The sequence below is a fragment of the Aotus nancymaae genome, unplaced genomic scaffold (assembly GCF_030222135.1).
Source record: "Aotus nancymaae isolate 86718 unplaced genomic scaffold, 86718_ANA_hifiasm-v0.15.2.pri h1tg000015l_1, whole genome shotgun sequence".
In the NCBI taxonomy this organism is placed as follows: Eukaryota; Metazoa; Chordata; class Mammalia; order Primates; family Aotidae; genus Aotus; species Aotus nancymaae.
Window position 1 is genome coordinate 2087420 of NW_026988427.1, and position 18923 is coordinate 2106342.

General features: G+C 39.7%; 1 protein-coding gene across 3 annotated transcripts in view; it reads left to right on the forward strand.

The window, feature by feature from the left end:
* Positions 1-13992, forward strand: part of KCNIP1 (potassium voltage-gated channel interacting protein 1) — a 236764-nt gene extending 222772 nt beyond the window's left edge. For all 3 annotated transcript variants that reach the window (XM_012461121.3, XM_012461122.3, XM_012461124.2), the window contains 4 exons: positions 20-127; positions 10223-10327; positions 11195-11257; positions 13127-13992. In XM_012461121.3, the coding sequence (XP_012316544.1) occupies positions 20-127; positions 10223-10327; positions 11195-11257; positions 13127-13174 (324 nt within the window). In that variant the 3' untranslated portion in view covers positions 13175-13992. The remainder of the gene's footprint in view (positions 1-19; positions 128-10222; positions 10328-11194; positions 11258-13126) is intronic.
* Positions 13993-18923: the final 4931 nt, after the last annotated feature.

Sequence of the window (18923 nt, forward strand, 5' to 3'; positions counted from 1 at the left end):
TGCTTTTTCCCCTTCTCAGGACTTTGTAACCGCTCTGTCGATTTTACTGAGAGGAACTGTCCACGAGAAACTAAGGTGGACATTTAATTTGTATGACATCAATAAGGATGGATATATAAACAAAGAGGTAAGTGAGCCAGGGCCAGGGGTGTGAAACAGCCCCAGTGAAGGTAACTAAGCCAACAGAAAACAGCTCCAGACATGAGTACAGTGCTGTCTGAATGAGGCAGGTTCTGCTTTGGGGCTAACAGAGCTGGTCCCTGGCAAAATAAAGAAGGCCTCCCTCATTGCCCTACCCTGCCCTATTCCCAAGCACCCAGAAAAGATTAAACAGATTCATTCTCACTGGGTCGCCTAGATTCAGTAAACATTATACAGTGGGTAAATATGACTTGTTTCAGTGGAAAGAGTTACTCTTCCGTAGAGAACCTGCATTTGGGAAGGTTAGCAGCCACAAGTTAAAGCTGAAAGTTGAAATGGTGGAATTGTAGGCAGCACCTACAAGAGAAAAGAAAGTTTTTTAAGGAAGAGGAACGTACGGTTGGGTCATATTGGCCTTAACCTATTTTGCCTACTAATACAACCTCCAAGGGGATAATGGAAGGTACGGCTGTCTTTAAAGAAATTATCACAAATAATTTATGCATCTTCACCACTTTGCACTTTTACAACTTCAGAGCACATGTCTCTAGCCAGTGAAATACCCTCAAGTCTATTTCAAAACTCACTTTTTGTATCCACTGTATCCTGGTATCTCAGTGGAAGCTGGAATTCGGCTTCCTGTAACACCCCGCTTTCTGAGCTCCCATGTGCCAGGTACAGTGCCTGGAGGTATAGATATCAGCACTAATCTTCGCCACAGCCATGCAAGCTTCTCTCCTTACAGAGAGAAGCTAAAGCTCAGAGAGTTTATTCAACTTTCATTTCTCATTCATTCAGTCATGGTTTTAATTAACACATATTTGAAGGCTTATTAGGTGTTCTAGGTGCTGGAGGCAAAGAGGTGAACAATCAGACTAGGCCCCACACTGGAGCAGTATACAGAGATGGACAATAAACTGGCCAAAAAAGCATTAACAGGTAGAAGATATTTTGGCAGGGAAGGTTAGCAAAGGCCTCTCAAAGGAGATGTTGTCATACTGAAACCAGTTATACAAAAAGCCAGGAAAAGTGTTCCAGACAGAAGAAACAGCCACTAGAGAGACTTTGAAGCAAGATAGAGCTTCATGTGTTTCAGAAACAGGAAGACTTCAGACAGCTGCCGATGAAGGTGTGAAGGCAAATACCAGTGCAGGATGAGGCTGACAGGTCAGCAGAGTCAGATGGTGGAGGGCTAGGGTAAGGGGCCCAACCATATTCCCCTGGGAGGCTGTTAGATGAACGTGGTTTTTGAAAGACACAAAGGGCAAAAACAGACTCAAAGAGAATTAGAAAAACTGACTAGCTCTGTATCATTTAGAGAAATTATATTCACAGTTAAGAAACATTCCCAAATAAAATTACAGGCCCAGGTGGTAGACTGGTGAATTCTAATACCAATCCTACAAAAAATTTTTTAGAAAACAGAGGAGCATGGAACATTTCCCAACTTGTTTTATAAATCCAATAGTGCACTGATACCCAAACCAGAGGAAAAAAAAGCTCTTATGAGGGAAAACAACTACAAACCATGCTCCCTCACGAGCACAGACACAAAAAGTATTCACTAACTATTAGCAAATTGAATCCAGCAATATATAAAAAGGATGATACACTACAGCTGTGTGAGTTTTTTCTAGGAATGCAAGGTTGGTTTAACACTCAAAAAGCAATCAGTATAATTCACTATATTTAAAGAAACCAAAGGGATATAGACTGGAAAGGAAGAATTAACACTGTCTTTATTTGTACATGGTATAATGATATGACTAGAAAATCCTGAGTCTACAAATAAACTGCTAAAAATAATAAGTGAATTTAACAAGTGAAGACATGAGTTCTATTTATAAAAAGTCACTTATAATTCTACATGCAACAATCAGAAAATTAAATTAAGAAAAAATAACATCAAAAAGCAGAAAATACTTTTAGAAAAATTCAACAAAATAGGTGCAAGACTCATACACTGAAAACGATAAAATATTGCTGAGATAAAGCAAAGAACCAAATACACACAGAGATATATCATGCTCATGGGTTGGAAGGCCCAATATAGTTAAGATGTAGATTCTCCAAATTTTATTTATAGATTTAGTGCAATCTCAATAAAAATCCCAGCAGTTATTTTGTAGCACTTGATATGGGAATGCAAAAAAAACTAAAATAACCGAAACAACTGCAAAAAGAACAAAGTTGAAGAACTAAACCTACCTTACTTCAGGACTTAATGAAAAGGTGCAGTAGTCAAGATGGCGAGGAACTGACATAAAGATAGACATATAGATCAATGGATCAAAATAGAGAGTAAAAAAAACTAAAAGTAGAGCTACCAGATGATCCAACAATCCCACTGCTGGTTATATGCCTAAAATAAAGAAAATTAATATATCAAAGAGATATCTGCACTCCTATGTTTGTTGCAGATCTGTTTATAATAGCCAAGATTTGGAAGCAACCTAAGTGTTCATCCACAGATGAATAGATAAAGAAAATGTGGTACTTATACACAATGGAATACTATTCATTCATAAAACAGAATGAGATTTAGTCCTCTACAACAATGTGGATGGAACTGGAGGTCATTATGTTAAGTGAAATAAACCAGGCACAGAAATACAAACATCCCAATGTCTCTTGTATTTGTAGATCTAAAATTCAAAACAATATGAAGATAGAGGGTAGAAGGATGGTTACCAGAGGCTGGGAAGGATAATGGGGGGCTGTGGGGGAAGCTGGGATAGTTAATGGGTGCAAAAAAATAGAATGAATGAATAAGGCCTGGTATTTGATAGCACAAAAAGGTGACTGTAGTCAATAATAACTTAATTGCACATTTTAACTAAAAGAGTATAATTGGTTTGTTTGTAACACAAAGGATAAATGCTTGAAGAGATGGATGCCCATTTCTCATGATGTGATTATTACACATTGCATGCTTGAATCAAAACTTGTCATGTACCCCATAAATATATACACCTACTATGTGCCCACAAAAATTAAAAATTAAAAAAAATTGTTTTAAATACAGACAGGCTCACCCATATGTCAATGCAACAGTTGCCAAAAAGAGTCAATAATAATGGAACTGGAGGTCATTATTATTTTATTAAGTAAAATAAACCAGGCACAGAAAGACAAACATGCCATGTTCTCTCTTATTTGTGGGGTCAAAAAATCAAAACAATATGATATAAAACAATAAATATTAATATATTATATTAATAATAATTAATAATATATATTTGAATTAATATATTAATATAAAATAATAATATTAAATTTATAAAATGAGTTTAGAACATTTCAAAGGGGAAAGAATTGTGTTTTCAACAAGTGGTTTTGTAACAGCTGTATATCCATTTGGAAACAAAAATGAACCTTAAACTTAACCTCACGCCAAACATAAAAATCAACTTGGACTGGATTATAGACTTAAATATTAAAACAAAAGCTGTTTTCTTAAGGAATACGTAGGAGAAGCATTCTCACAACTTTGGAGTAAGAAAGGATAAAGAATCATTTTTTAAAGTAGATAAATTTGAATTTATCAAAGTTAAAAATGTCTATGCCTTGGAAGACACCTTTAAGAAAATGGAAATGCAAGCCATGGACTTGGAAAAAATGTTGGCAAATTATATACCAGATATATAAAGATACCAAGATACCAATCCAATATAAAGACTGGTATCCAAAATATATAAGGAACATTTATAATTTAATACAAAGATAAACAATTTAATTTAAAATAGGCAAAAGATTTGAAGAGATACTTAAGAAAAGAAGATACGTGAATGGCCAGTAAGCCCATGAAAGTTTGCTCCAATCACCGATCTTCAAAGAAATGCAAATTATAACTATAATGAAATATAATTGCACAGAATGGCCACAGTTAAAAAGACTGACAATACCAAGCATTGGCAAAGATGTGGAGCAATAGAAACTCTCATAGGTAGCTGGCAGAAATGTAAATGATACAAACACTTTGGAAAATATTTTGGCATCTTTGATAAAGCTCAACACACACTTAACGTACAACCCAGAAATCCCATTCCGGTCAGGCATGGTGGCTCACATCTGTAATCCCAGCACTTTGGGAGGCTTATGCAGGCAGATCATTTGAGCTCAGGAGTTCAAGACCAGTCTAGGCAACATGGTGAGACCCTGTCACTACTAAAAATACAATAAAAAAGAAAAAAAAAAAAAGTCAGATGTGTTGGTTAGCACTTGTGGTCCCAGCTACTCAGGAGTCCAAGGTGGGAGAATTGTTTAACCTTGGCGAGTGGAGGTTATAGTGAGCTGAGATCGCCCCACTGCACTCCAGCCTGGGTGACAGAGCAAGACCCTGTCTCAAAAAAAAAAGAAAAAAAAGAAGAAAAGAAGTCCCACTCCTGGGTATTTACCCCCCCAAAATAAAAATATATAATTCCATAAAGACCTGTACAAAGATGTTCATAGCAGCTTTATTCACAGTAATCCCAAAACTTAAATGACCCAAATGTCTGTCAACAAGATAATGGGTAAATACATCATAGTTTATTCATTCAATGGAATATTACTCAGCAGTAAAAGGAAATGATACAGTTCCATGCAGCAATGTGCATGAAGCTAATAAACCTCATGCTGAGTGAATGAAGCCAGACTCAAATGAGTGTTTATACTGTTTGATTCTATTTACATGAGATTTTAGAAAATGTAAATCAATCTATAGTAACAGAAATTAGATCTGTGGTTGCCTAGTGACAAAGGTTGAGAGGCACTCATTGCAAAGAAGTATGAAGGAATGTCTTTTGGTTACGAAAATGTTCTATATCTTGAGTGTGGTGGAGGTTACATGGGTAGATACACTTGTCAAAATCCATCAAACAGTACACTTAAAATGGGTGAATTTGTTATAAGTAAATTATGCTCTTATAAATTTGATTTTTTTTAAACTTGGTGTAAGCAGGAAGTGCCTGATAGAAGATATTCAAAAAAATGTGTTGAAGGAGAAAATCCTGTGAAATAAAGCAGATAAGAGAAAATAAGAACCCAATCTCATTCAAACTATAGATTACAAATCTTTAATGAAATACTAGGAAATTAATCCCAGTGCTCTGTTTAAAGGCTCTTACCTGTAATTCCAACACTTTGGGAGACTGAGGCAGGAGGATGGGTTGACCACAGGAGTTCAAGACCAGCCTAGTCAACATAGAGAGAGCCTGTCTCTTCAAAAGAAAAATATAAAAATTACCTGGGTGTAGTGGCACATGCCTGTGCTCCCAGCTACTCCAGAGGCCGAAGCAGGAGGATAGCTTGAGCCCAGGAGTTCAAGACTGCCCCAAGCTATGATGGCTCCACTGCACTCCAGCCTGAACAACAGAGCAAGACTCTTCCTCAAAAATAAAATTTAAAAAAATAAAGAAAAGCACATGACTAAGATAAAGTTTATTCCAGGAATGCAGGAATAGTCCAACAGTAGAAAAAGTCTATTAAATAATTCATCATATTAATATACCAAAAGACTAAACCATTTGATGCTAAAATCACATTTGATATAATTTACCATTTATTCATAATAATTTTCAAGATTCAGTTAATTAGGAATAAGATACTTCTTCAGCATAATGGAAAATACCCCATCCTAGTACACAGCTTCAAACTTTATGGTAAGAAGCGGAGATTCTCACTGAAGGGAAGATGAGGCAAGAGTGCACACTGTCAAACATCACCACCATTTAACATTTCCTGAAGTTCTTCAAATACAGTGAAACAGAAAAAGAAATGTGATCTAAATATGAAAAATTACAACATTCCTCGTTAAAGACATGATTTTCTATCTGAGAAAAAAGACAGCAAGAAAATCCATTTAAAACAATTAGAACTTTTAAAGAGCTGGCAAAATGACTGGTAATAAAATACATACACAAAAAGAAATTGTATAGCCAATACATCAGTTGTGACAAGCTAGAAAATTGCAACAAAAATATTCTAATTGTAATCACAATAAAATTTAAGGCACATGGGCATTTTAAAATATCCATAATTTAGATGAAGAGAAAGAAAAATTTGATAAGTAGAGACACATACCATTTTATGAAGGAGTATATATATATAAAGATAGCAATATTGTAATGATAGTAATTCTTCTCTAATTAACTTTAAATTTATTTCATTTTGAATCAAAATGAAAGTGTTATTTGGGGAGGGAATGTGGCACAATTGTTATAAAGTTACATTGGAAGATTAATCAGATAAGAATAGCAAAGATAATTTTCAAAGAGGAGAAAAATGGGATTTGTTCTACCAGATACTGAAACATATAATAAGGCTGAAACTATTAAAATATTATAATATCAGAGAAAGAACAGGTAAATCAATGGAACAGACTAGAAAGCCCAGGTACAAATAACATCTTGGTTTATAATAAAGGGTGCATATTGAATAGAGAATAGATAGGTAATGAATAATTAAATGATTCTGGGAAAACTGGTTAGCTATTTTGGCTACAGGTAAGTAAATGTTCTCACTTAGTACTATAAATCCAAAGTCACTATAGATACATATAGTTGATTTTTAACTAAAAAATAACTAAAAGTCTTATGTAAATATCTGATCGTAGAATGGGCAAAGCATAAAATCAAAGTTAGAAATAATTTTTTAAATTATTGATGGCTTTATACTGTAAATATTTTTAAATTCTGTATATCAGAAAATACCATAAACAAAATTGAAAAGCAAGTGACAAACCTGTTAAAAAATATCTGCAATTTATGATAACAGAAAGGATTGATATTCCTCAGTAGGCATTCATTTTAACAAAGCCAAGAGTTATATTTATCATGCTTATCTTTGTATTTCTTTGACACAATATCTAGCACATGGTAGATGCATTAAAATATCTTTTACATAAATTTAAAATCTATTAAGAGATTTTAACAATTTCATAAATCTACCCAAATATATAAAGAGCTCTTACAATCCAGTCAGAAATAGATGAACGCAATGAGCAAAGCAGAGGAACAAATAGTTCATGAGAAAATAAATAAAAATAGTCAACACATATATCAGAAACCTCACCGAGAAAGTAATGTATATCTTTAAAAACAACGAATTATCACTTATCTATTACATTGCAAAGATTTTGTAAAAATCTTTGTTGAAGGTTGGTAAAAGTGGTTTTTCATACATAGTTGCTGAGAGTGTTCTGATACAAACTTTCTAAAAGGTATTTGAGGAATATGTATCAAAAGCATTGAAAGCTATGCATCCCATTCTCCTTATAAACCACATCTTGGTATATGTCCCAAGGAAAAAAAAATAGAGACAAAGACTTAAAAGCAAGAAAAGTCTTCAAGTAATAGTCCTCCAAAATGTGATAACCATAATATCCCCTAATAGCAGATTTGTAAAATGAATTCCAGCAAATACATATAATGGAATAGCAGGTGGCCACTTAAAATCATGAAAGAGTACTGTAAAATAAACATTAGTATGATATATTACATTTTAAAATCACTTAATAAAGTAGTATGTATGATATCTCAATTTTATAAACAACTAAATGCTTGTATACATATGCAAATATATGATACTCTAAAGTATTCAAATACTACCTTGCCAAAATATATAAAGAAAAAAATGCAGAAAGGGGATTTATACTACTTGGTCTTCAACTTTGGTTCACTCACTATTTCATCGCTGAATAACCTTACTAGCTCCTTCTCCCTTTTTGTAATCTACAAACTAGACAGAATTGTCCCCATTAATCCATCAGACCTCTCTGGAGGGCAGAATTAATAAAGTATCCCTAAAAAAAAAAAAAAAAAAAGAAAGTGTGGCTAAAAAATAAAAGCTTCTTAGAAAAAATAGCAGGCTCTTCACCTGGCAATCATTTGGAGATGGTCTCATCCAAGTTGTAGGCAGTGAAAATCCTGAGAGAGCAACAAAATTGCTCTTTAAGTCCTTTCTGTGATTAAGAAAAAAAAATCAGACAGGAAAAGCATCAATGGCCATGTAAATGTGAAGGTCTTGTAACGCACACATTTTAAAATAAATACATGGATAGAGACATACATTTCCTGGTTCTATCTGTTGAGGGCACCTGAGAGCAATGACATCCCTGTAGCAGTGAGCATTCCTAGCACCTAGACCTTGATTTCTAAATACCATTCTTCAACAAAAAGAACCAGTCTTCTTGGAGAATAGTTGATTCCAAGATTGGGGAAAAGTAAATATAAGATGCGCCTGGAGTACTTTATCACGCTGGAAGATATGAAAGTGCTAAAAAATAAAAGAAAACCACAGAAGTCAACCTGAAGGAGCTCGCAATAGCCAGAATAAGAGCAATTAGAGCAAAATTAAAAATTATTAAATATTGGATTATAACCTGTAAAATATGGTGACTGCCCATGAGTCCATGTTAATGTAAATAAACAACTAAATACATAAATAAATGCAGGAGAGAGGGCAGCTCTTCCTTACAGAAGAATTTTAATTAATAAATATAGAAGGAATAAAGGAAATAAAAATTGCTGTTAGGCAAATACTACGGTAATAATTTTTTCAGGCAAGATCCACTGAAAGATACTAAATCAGTAAGGAAACTTAACAGACACCACCTTAATCAAGTGATCAAGGTCAACATTATCAATAATAAGACATCTCAACGCTATGTAACTCCCTGATATGATGCACTGAGAAGGTTATAACATCACTTCTGTGGTATTCTTGCCAAAAATGCATAACTTCAATCTAATCATAAGTAAACCAGGGAGTAACTCAAATTGAGAGACATTTCACAAAACAACTGACCTATACTCATACCAAAAGCGTGAGATCCTGAAAGACAAGGAAAGAAAGAAACTCAGGCTGGGAATGGGGGCTTATGCCTATAATCCCAGCACTTTGGGAAGCAAAGGCAGGAAGATCACTTGAGTCCAAGAGTTTGAGACCAGCCTGGGCAACATGGCAAAACCCCATCTCTACAAAAATTAGCCAGGCATGGTGGTACATGCCTGTAGTCCCAGCTACTTGAGACGCTGAGGTGGGAGGATCACTTGAACCCAGGAGGTTGAGGCTGCAGTCAGCCGTGATTGTGCCACTGCACTCCAGCATGGGTGACAGAGCAAGACCCTGTCTCAAAAAAAAAAAAAAAAAGAATGAGAAACTCACGCAGATTAGAAGAGACTAAGGAGACACAACAAATAAATGCAATGTAGAATCATTGAAAGGAAAAAAGATATTAGTTGAAAAGCTGATAAAATTTGAATAAGCCCTGTAGTTTAATTAGTAATAGTGTAGCATGTTAATTTCCTAGATTTGATCATTGTGCTCTGTTATACAGGTTGGTAACATGAGAGGAAACTGGGTGAAAGGTATCATGAACTCTGCACTATTTTGTAACTTTTCTGTAAGTCTAAAATTATTAATAATAGGTGAAAATTAAACAACAACAACAACAAAAAACACAATAAAATAAGCATATGGAATAAGACTGTCCCCTGGGTCTCTATAGAAACCACATCAAACATCCCAAACACTCTTTTATCCCCATTCCAACTTGGGGGCCAGAATGATCAGAATAATGGTTCCTAACGTACTTTGATAAACATGGAAACTCCCAGGACCTAGTCCTAAGGTGTTCTAATTCAATAGGTTTGGGGTTGACTTGAGAACCGACCTTTTTAGTAAGGGCCTCAGTCTGTGGAACTATTGGCCTCACGTGCCCTGTGGATATTCTTAGCTATTGGTTCATTTTCCTTAACTTAAAACAGTGGCAGACCCTAGGGGAATTTTTTAATCTCTAGGCTAGAACATTAACTTTTTTAAAATTCAGAATAATATTTTATTTGCCTCCAGTCTGTGAATGGGGATCCCACACATCACCCCTCACTGAAGACAATGCCCATAACAAAGTAACCTACCCATGAACTTCTGAGGGCTTTAAGAATTATCTACCATCTAACTCCCTAACACCTGCTAAAGAAGGACCTCACCTTTTAATCACTTTCATTGGCAAGGGGCATAAGGAGCTCCAAACACTGTCACCTAGAAAGAGCTTGACCTCATGGTTCCCACACTGTGTGCTTTTATGTCCCCGCTCCAGGAGATGATGGACATTGTCAAAGCAATCTATGACATGATGGGGAAATACACATATCCCGTGCTCAAAGAGGACACTCCAAGGCAGCATGTCGACGTCTTCTTCCAGGTAAGTGCACACACCCTGCACATGAGCTGTAAGCCCAGCCTAGATCGAGTCAACCCATGAGCATCTAAGCAAGTGATTTGTGTCCAACCAACCCTGTACTAAGCATGGCTGGAAACAGAAAAGAATTATAAGATACATTGTCCTCAAGAAACAGATGGTCTCCTTAAGCTGCAAGTGTACACGACAGAAGAGAACAAGAAAGTTTATCATTAAATGTTAGCGGTATAGTATGAACTCTAAATCCATAAAAATTGGGGAATCAGAGTAAACACGGAAACTAGGATAGGGCCAGATTGTGAGACCTTTAAATGGAAGAGTTTAGCCTTGCTCTGGTACAGGATGGGCAGCTACTGCTGATCCTTGACTAGGGGAGTGGTGTGATCATTGGGGCATTTTAGGAAAAAATTAATCTAGCAGTGGAGTATCAGAGAGTATCAGAGCTCATTCTAGTCCAACCTCCCACTTTTCATACAGGAAAAGAGAGTCCTTTCTGGCCTTGAGCAAGTTTATATGACAAGCAAAGGCCAGAATCAGAACCTCTTGTACACAGTGTTCTGCCAGATGGACAGAGTAGTAGGGAGTCTACAGAAGAAGCAGAATAAGCCGGCAGCGAGGTGATGAGTGTCCAGAGGAAGTCTTTCGATTTAAGGAAGCTCATGGGGTCAAAGTGTTGTAATTAGGGCGTAATTGGAATTGTCTGGCCACTGAAAGACAATTCTAATTCTCAAGGCAAAGTTGGTTAATGAAATGAGCTCCAGCTCATTTGAGCTGAGCTCATTACTCTGAGCTCCAGCAAGAAAGCAGGGGAGCAAGCTTTGGAAGGAAGATCACCCGATTCCATAAAGTGCTTTCTGTTATGTCTTTCAGAAAATGGACAAAAATAAAGATGGCATCGTAACTTTAGATGAATTTCTTGAATCATGTCAGGAGGTAAGGAGAGATCTCAGGTCACAATAATTCTACATCTGGGAAAGCAAATCTGGGGCTTGGGGACCTGCAGAAGGAAGGTGATGAGAAACCTGCACATACCTGCAACCCCTCCTGTCAGAGCCAATGACACCAGCAACAACTGTGGTTCCACTCCTCAGGCTGGCCTGTGGTTGGTCTTGGCTAAGCACAGGACTGAATGGAGACCCAAAGTAGGAGTCTGTGGGGATGTGAAAACTCAGAGGGGTCTCTCTGAAGATAGACTTCCCAAAAAGGCAACACCATTATTTCTTAGCCTGCCTCTGGCTTGATGCCTCATTCCCCAGACTACAAGGGAGCAGCTAGGGGGAAAAGATCTACAACTGTGTGATTCTCAAACCAGAGTGTACATAAAAATTGCCTGGAATGATTCTGAAAATGTGTATTTCCAGGCCTCAATCTCAGAGACTATAGATCTGGGTCACTTTAACACAAAGGCCCTAGGCCAATGCTTCTAGAACTTTAATGTATGAGACAACATCCTTGAGAAGATCTTGTTAAAATGCAGATGCTAATTCCATAGGTCTGGGGTGGGGCCTGAGATGTTACTTTTCTCACATTCTCCTTGGTCACGCTGGTGATGCTGGTCCTGAGAACACAATTTTCATTAAGTCTAACTAATAAACTGGCCCCAGAGTCACTACTAGAAACTGAACTGGAAATAACTGCTTCATCTACCTTTGGGAAATGCATTTGTACCCCCACATTATTTTGGAAATGTACAGTTACTCTGAACTGCAGCCAAGAAGAACAGCAAACGTAAGAAAGCAGGGGAGAAGTTGCTAGCACGTACTGAGCCCCTACTGAGTTTCAATCACATACACAAACATCACAGCTGCCCTGTTATGTAGATGTCCTATATACAGAGTGATACCCAAGATATGTAACAACTAGAATGGAATGAACACTGACTCCCTTGGGGGTGAGTTCTCACTCTGTTAATTCCCTCGAGAACTGGTTGTAAAACAGCCTAGCACCTTCCACACCCCCAACCTTGCTTCCTCTCTCACCATGGGATCTCTGCACACCCAGCTTCCCTTCACTTTCCACTGTGAGTGGAAGCAGCCTGAAACATGCACCGGATGGAGATGCCTGGCTGAACTTTCCAGCCACCAGAATACTGAGCCAAATAAGCCTATACTGACATTAACCTTTTCATTTCTGATATTCATAATCTGAAAAGCAGTCTTAATAAGCATTTATCTACTTTATTATTTTTGAGAGAGTTTTGGGGGGTTTTCTTATTGTATGTCTCTATTGCATGTTCTGTATTTTACATTTTTCTATTATATCTTCTCTGAGTTATAGTATTGAATGTAGAAAAATTCTTAAATGTTGGGTATTAAGCAATAAACTTAATTCATGGTTCATATAAGAAAATATCTTGAATTAAAATAAAATGAAAATATGACATATCAAAATTTGTAGGATCGAAAGCAGTATTCCAGGAATGCAAGATTGGTTTAACATTCAATAATTGGTCAGTGTGATTTACCACATTAATAGAATAAAGAGAGAAAAATATAATCATTTCAGTGGATGTATAAAAATAATTTTATGAAATGCAGTTGTTCAGAGCTTCTTAAAAGAAGCAACTCAGTATTTTACTAGATGATTTCTTTCTTCTGAATTCTTCTTTAAGCCTACAGGTGGTGCTTCTTACTTGGAGCTGATTACTTTCTAGGTTCCCACCCTTACGTCTTATTTTTCATACCCTTGTAGAGTTTTCTCCATACAGGAAACCCATGCTTGAGATTTGTTCACCAGAGTTACAGAGCTCTCAGGGAGGAGTCTCAGAGTTCTAACCATCCTCTTCCCCTCCTCCTTTCCCAGGATGACAACATCATGAGGTCTCTCCAGCTGTTTCAAAATGTCATGTAACTGGTGACACTCAGCCATTCAGCTCTCAGAGACATTGTACTAAACAACCACCTTAACACCCTGATCTGCCCTCGTTCTGACTTTACACTCCAACTCTTGGGACAGAAACACCTTTTACACTTTGGAAGAAATCTCTGCTGGAGACTTTCTATGGAACCCAGCATCATGTGGCTCAGTCTCTGATTGCCAACTCTTCCTCCTTCCTCTTCTTGAGAGAGACAAGATGAAATTTGAGTTTGTTTTGGAAGCATGCTCATCTCTTCACACTGCTGCCCTACAGAAGGTCCCTCTGCTTGAGCTTAAACAGTAGTGCACAATATTCTGCTTATGTGCCCCCAGCCCACTGCCTCCAAGTCAAGCAGACCTTGGTGAATCTGGAAGCAAGAGGACCTGAGCCAGATGCACACCATCCTCTGATGGCCTCCCAAACCAATGTGCCTGCTTCTCTTCCTTTGGTGGGAAGAATGAGAGTTATCCAGAACAATTAGGATCTGTCATGACCAGACTGGGAGAGCTAGCACCTAATATATGTAGGATAGGACTGAATTATTAAGCATGGCATTGTCTGATGACCCAAACTGCCCATGTCATTTGTTTCCAGAAACAAGGACCAATAATCCTCTCACACTAGCGCTTGTGCTGGTAGTGCAAGTCCTTTAACATGTTCAGGAAGGGAGCCATTGCCCAGTGGTCCATATCTCCACCCCATCCCCTGCTTGAGCCCAGCACTGCATGTCCCTCCCAAGAAGCCCAGAATGCCTGCAAATTGTTGTAATTTTATACCATGTTCTAACCAATAAACAGAACTATTTCTTACATGCTCAATCACTTCTTCATGACTCCGTTAGGTAGGAGAGGTAAGCTGTGAAAAGGGAAGGCTAGTACATTCATTTGACATCCAGTTATTAGTGCAGTTGTCCCTCCGTATGTGTGAGGGACTGGTTCCAAGACTCTGCATACCAAAATCTGTAGATACTCAAGTCCCACAGTCAGCCCTGAGGAACCCGTGTTTACAAAAAAATTGGGCCTCCATATGTGCAGGTTTCACATCCTATAAATACTGCATTTTCTATCATATTTGGTTGAAAACAATCTACATGTGAGTGGACTCATGCCATTCAAACTCATGTTGTTGGAGGGTCAACTGTACTTATGTTGTGCCAGGCCTGTGCCAGGCAGTGACTTCATCCTCCCCAGCCCCCAGGTCATCCCCAGCAAACATCCAATCCAAAAGCAAATACTGTAACCAAATGCAAATGCAACTTCAAGACAAGACCCTTCTCAACACCTTGCTTCCAAAAAGATTGCCACCTATAAGACCCTCTGATACGGAAAGTCTGGAGCCCCTGTGGTGTGGGCGGGAGTGCAGAAATGAAGAGGATGGCAGGGCCTCCTACTGAGAGATTTTAGGGTCTAGAGGATGATCAAGTGGTTTCAGCCTATAACCAGCAAATGATTACTCATGCTGAACACTGTGGGCCTTGGTTTCACCATTTGACATCACATTTAAAAGATTAAAAGCCAACAGTAGCATTCTTGGAAAGAAAGCAATTTACTGAACCCCGATTTTGTGCCAGGTGCTGCACTAGGGGCTTTATATACATTATCTTATTTATACTCATGTGAAGCATTCCAGATGGTTAGAGTCCTGGTTGTACTGATGAGGTTGCTGAAACTCAGAGAGGTAAGGAGGACCTGCGTAAGACAGCACAGCCAATAAGAGACTCCACAGGGAGACTAAACTCTTCTCCCTCCATCATAGACCCTTCCTACAAGGGGATTCTGCCTCACGCCAAGTATGAGGATACTTCCCACAAATCTCATTCTTCTGAAGTCAGTTCAGAGAGGCATCGGTATCCTATGAGTCTGTGTAACAGATGGGGAAACAAATGTAGAACAGGGAAATATCTCAGACAGCCTTTGTCACTGGTAGGGGCAGGCCACCAAACCTCCTACATTCATGGCACATCCCACTCAGATGGCCACTGGCTGCTGCCTCTCATGGTTGGAAATTCCAGGTGCGATGATGAGGATTTGTTGGATACTTCAGGTCTGTTCCTCTGGGCTTCCTGCATGTAGCCAGGTGGCCCCCTAAGGCTTTTGGGCATGTGACTGGTCCCCAGCAAGACATCCAGTTAGGCCCAGGAGAGGATCTGTCCTCGAGATTCTTCCCATATGGGGTCTTAACCTGCATCTTGAGGCTGTATGATGTCTATGCCAGTGTTCTCTGCCCTGGCTGCCTATCAGAATCACCTGGGAACTTTGAAAAATGCTAGCACCTGACTGCCATGGCAGACCAGTTGAAGGAACATCGCTGAAGGTGGGACCTCAGCATCAGAATTCTTTAGAAGCCACCCAGGTGAGTGTATTGGGCACACAGGGCCAAGTGGGGAACTGACACATCTAGAGCTGGGCATGAAGTGCATGGTCTGAACCATCCCCCTGGCCACAAGGATCAATTCAGGGATAGGCTTGAGACCCACACTCGTTCAAATGGCATGAATCTCCAAATTTGTGCCGGGAATAATGAGACAAAGATATTCTCCTTTACCAGACATGAAGAAGAACGCACATAGCCCCAGGACCTGCTGGTAACTATTTAGGAATTATGAGAGTTTATCTAATAATCAGAGGGTTAATAAGTCTGACATCACATAAGGCAAGATAGAAGAGAAAAAAAACAAAGCAAGCAGAAACTGAGCCCTTGATGACATCATTTATCTGCTAGATCGGCTGCCTCTGAAGCTAGACATACCTCTGACCTCTTCAGATGCCTGTGTCAGGTGCCTCTGTAAGGTCTAAGTCAGTGGTTCCCTTCCCCGCTGCCTGCATGTCAGAATCACCTGGGGAGCAGAGAAGGGGAATTTTTTTTGAAGTGCCAAATGCCTGCGCCTTATCCCAAATGAATTGCATCTGGAGGTGGAGCCCTGATGAAACAACTCTCATCAGTATGCTTTAAAGGCTCACCAGGTGATTCCAATGTACACCTAGGGCTGCAAACCCCTGCTCTAGAATAGAGAAAGGACTGGCACCCCTCTCCCTGTGCTAACCAGACCATGAGTAACACCAGCCTCAGTCCTGGCACTTAACACTGAGAGGAAAATCAGCAGCTGGGATATTCAGAGAGAATGCACTGTGGAAGGAAGTTTTAACACTAGTCCTCAGATGGATAAACAACAGGAAGGGAGATGGTTGCCCTGACGAGCAGCGGGGAAAGGACATGTTGCAGCAATGAGAGGGCATTGGCATCATCTCTAACTTGTCTTCCTGGAGGGACCCTGCTCCTCTTGAACCATCCAACAAATTCTTACCATCACGCCTGCTGATGGGGACTCAACTGTGCAGCAGGTGCTATGGCCACTTTGCCCGATCCCCTCGGTGCTCACCATCACCATGCAGGTAGACTCAAGTGCTGCCAACGGCAATCACCCGAGAGATTTTGTCTATAACTCTAACAATCACAGAATCTGTCCATGACAGCCCGCTACATTTTAGGTATTTGACTCTCTAAGCCTCACGCTGACATTTGATCTCCAATGTTGGAAGTAGGGCCTAAGAAAAGGTGTTTGGGTCATGGGGGCAGATCCCCCAGGACTAGATGAAGGCCCTCCCTCGGGGGCCTGTTAATTCCTTCAAGAGGTGGCTGTTAAAGAGCCTGACACCACCATCCCACCACCCCTCACTTCCTCTCTCACCGTGTGATCTCCGCATACCCAGCTCCCTTTCACCTTCCACTACAAGTGGAAGCAGCCTGAAGCCCTCCCCAGATGCAGGTGCCCAGTTGAACTTTCCAGCCAGAAACATGGGCCAAATGAGTCTTTTTTTCTTTATAAAGTACTTGGCCTTGGATGTTCCTTATCTACACAAGTGAACTAAGACACAGGCCCATTCTGCCGTGGATATATCAGACCAAAGAACCGAGTCATTGACACCTCCTAGGAGAAGTCCTTGACCAATGACTGATGAGAGTTGGTGGAAAAATACCCCAGATCCCTCTCAGTAGGAAGAACTTTGAGGTCTCTTCTGTACCATCTCCTAGACTTCCCTGGGGGGATTGAGCCCCAGTTGCTCACAACAGTAACTTATGATGAATAAGAGAGACACGTGTCCTGCTTTCATAAACTTCATATTCTAGCAAGAGGAAATGGACATGAAATGAAATGATTTTAGATGAAATGGCATGAATAAATGTGAGACATGATAAAGAGTGTCCAGGGTGGCTGTGGGCTACTTTGGAGGGGTGGAGAGTAAGGCTTCCCTGAAGAGCAGACCACTGAGCTTGACGTGACTTGGATCAGGGGATTCTCCACGGACAACATCCTTCTCCAGTCTCATGGCAACTCTGTGGGGCAGGTATCCAAGGCACCTATTTTTCAGATGAAAAAAAAGGATGCCCAGAGTCATAGAAGGACTTACATACACAGCTGGTAGTGGGCCTAAAAGTCTGCCAAGCTCCAGAATCCATGCCCAGCTTTATTTCTTACAGCGCATAAAGACCATTCTCCACCTATTCCTAAAACTAGCTCTGATGATATACAAACACCAGAAGGTGTTAGGAAGCAGATGCTATGAAAACTATTAGTAAAAACCAATGAAAACAAACCCACAAATCTGAGCCAAATTACTCCTCCTGTAAAAGGAATCATGCCAAGGACATGTGCAAAGATGGCCATATGGGTTTCTTAAAGAAGCTGAAATAAGCATGTCCTTCCACATCAAAATGAGGCTCAACGTAACTGGCAGACCTCAGCTAGCCCTGCACTCTGCTCCATTGCCTTATGGGGACCAACAAAGCTCAGAACTCGAACAGTAGGGGGAGCCCTAGAGGCAGCCAGTCCCACTAGGTAGGATTCTGAAGACCCATGAGATGCTACGGGTCCCAGTTTTAGAATAAAACATAGGGACCAAGGCTAAGCCAATCATTACCAGCCATTGCCTCTGGCCACAGTGAAATTTTAGGAATAGGCTTAAAACCTAAGCTCATGCAAATAGCATGGAATGTTAGGGCTTTTACTGAGAACAATGAAAGTTGCTCATTGTCCTGCTGGACACGAATGAAAACCACAGAGCCCTGCAAACTGTAGGCCGCCATTATGTAATCTGCAGGGAAGCCAAGCTAGAAATGTCCTAAGAGACCACAGTGATCAAGGCAGAGGGATGACAGAATGGGTTGCTGATGTTACTGAACTGCTGATCAAGCGTCATTGGAAGTTACACTTACTTCTAGTGCTCATTGCACGTGTCCATAAATACCAAGAAATTCACTTTTTTTTTTTTTTTTTGAGACAGAGTCTCACTCTGTTGCCCAGGCTGGAGGGCAGTGGTGCAATCTCGGCTCGCTGCAACCTCCACCTCCTGAGTTCAAGCAATTCTCTTGCCTCAGTCTCCCGAGTAGCTGGGATTACAGGTGTGCGCCATCAAGCCTGGCTGATGTTTGTATTTTTAGTACAGATAGAGTTTCACTATGTTGGCCAAGCTGGTCTCATCCTGACCTCAGGTGATCTGACCACCTTGGCCTCTCAAAGTGCTGGGATTACAGGTGTGAACCACCACGCCAGGCCGAAATTCATCTTTTAAAGGCAGTTCTAGTTGGATTTTCTGTAACTTGCAATCTGACACTTTCCGTTAATAAGCCCCATCGTCCAAACCTCTGGTGTTTCTTCTGGCCACTTTATTCCCAGCCACGTTTCTCTGACTACATCTCATCCCTCTCTATTCCCAGCAGGAAGCCTGCCAACTCCAGTCTACC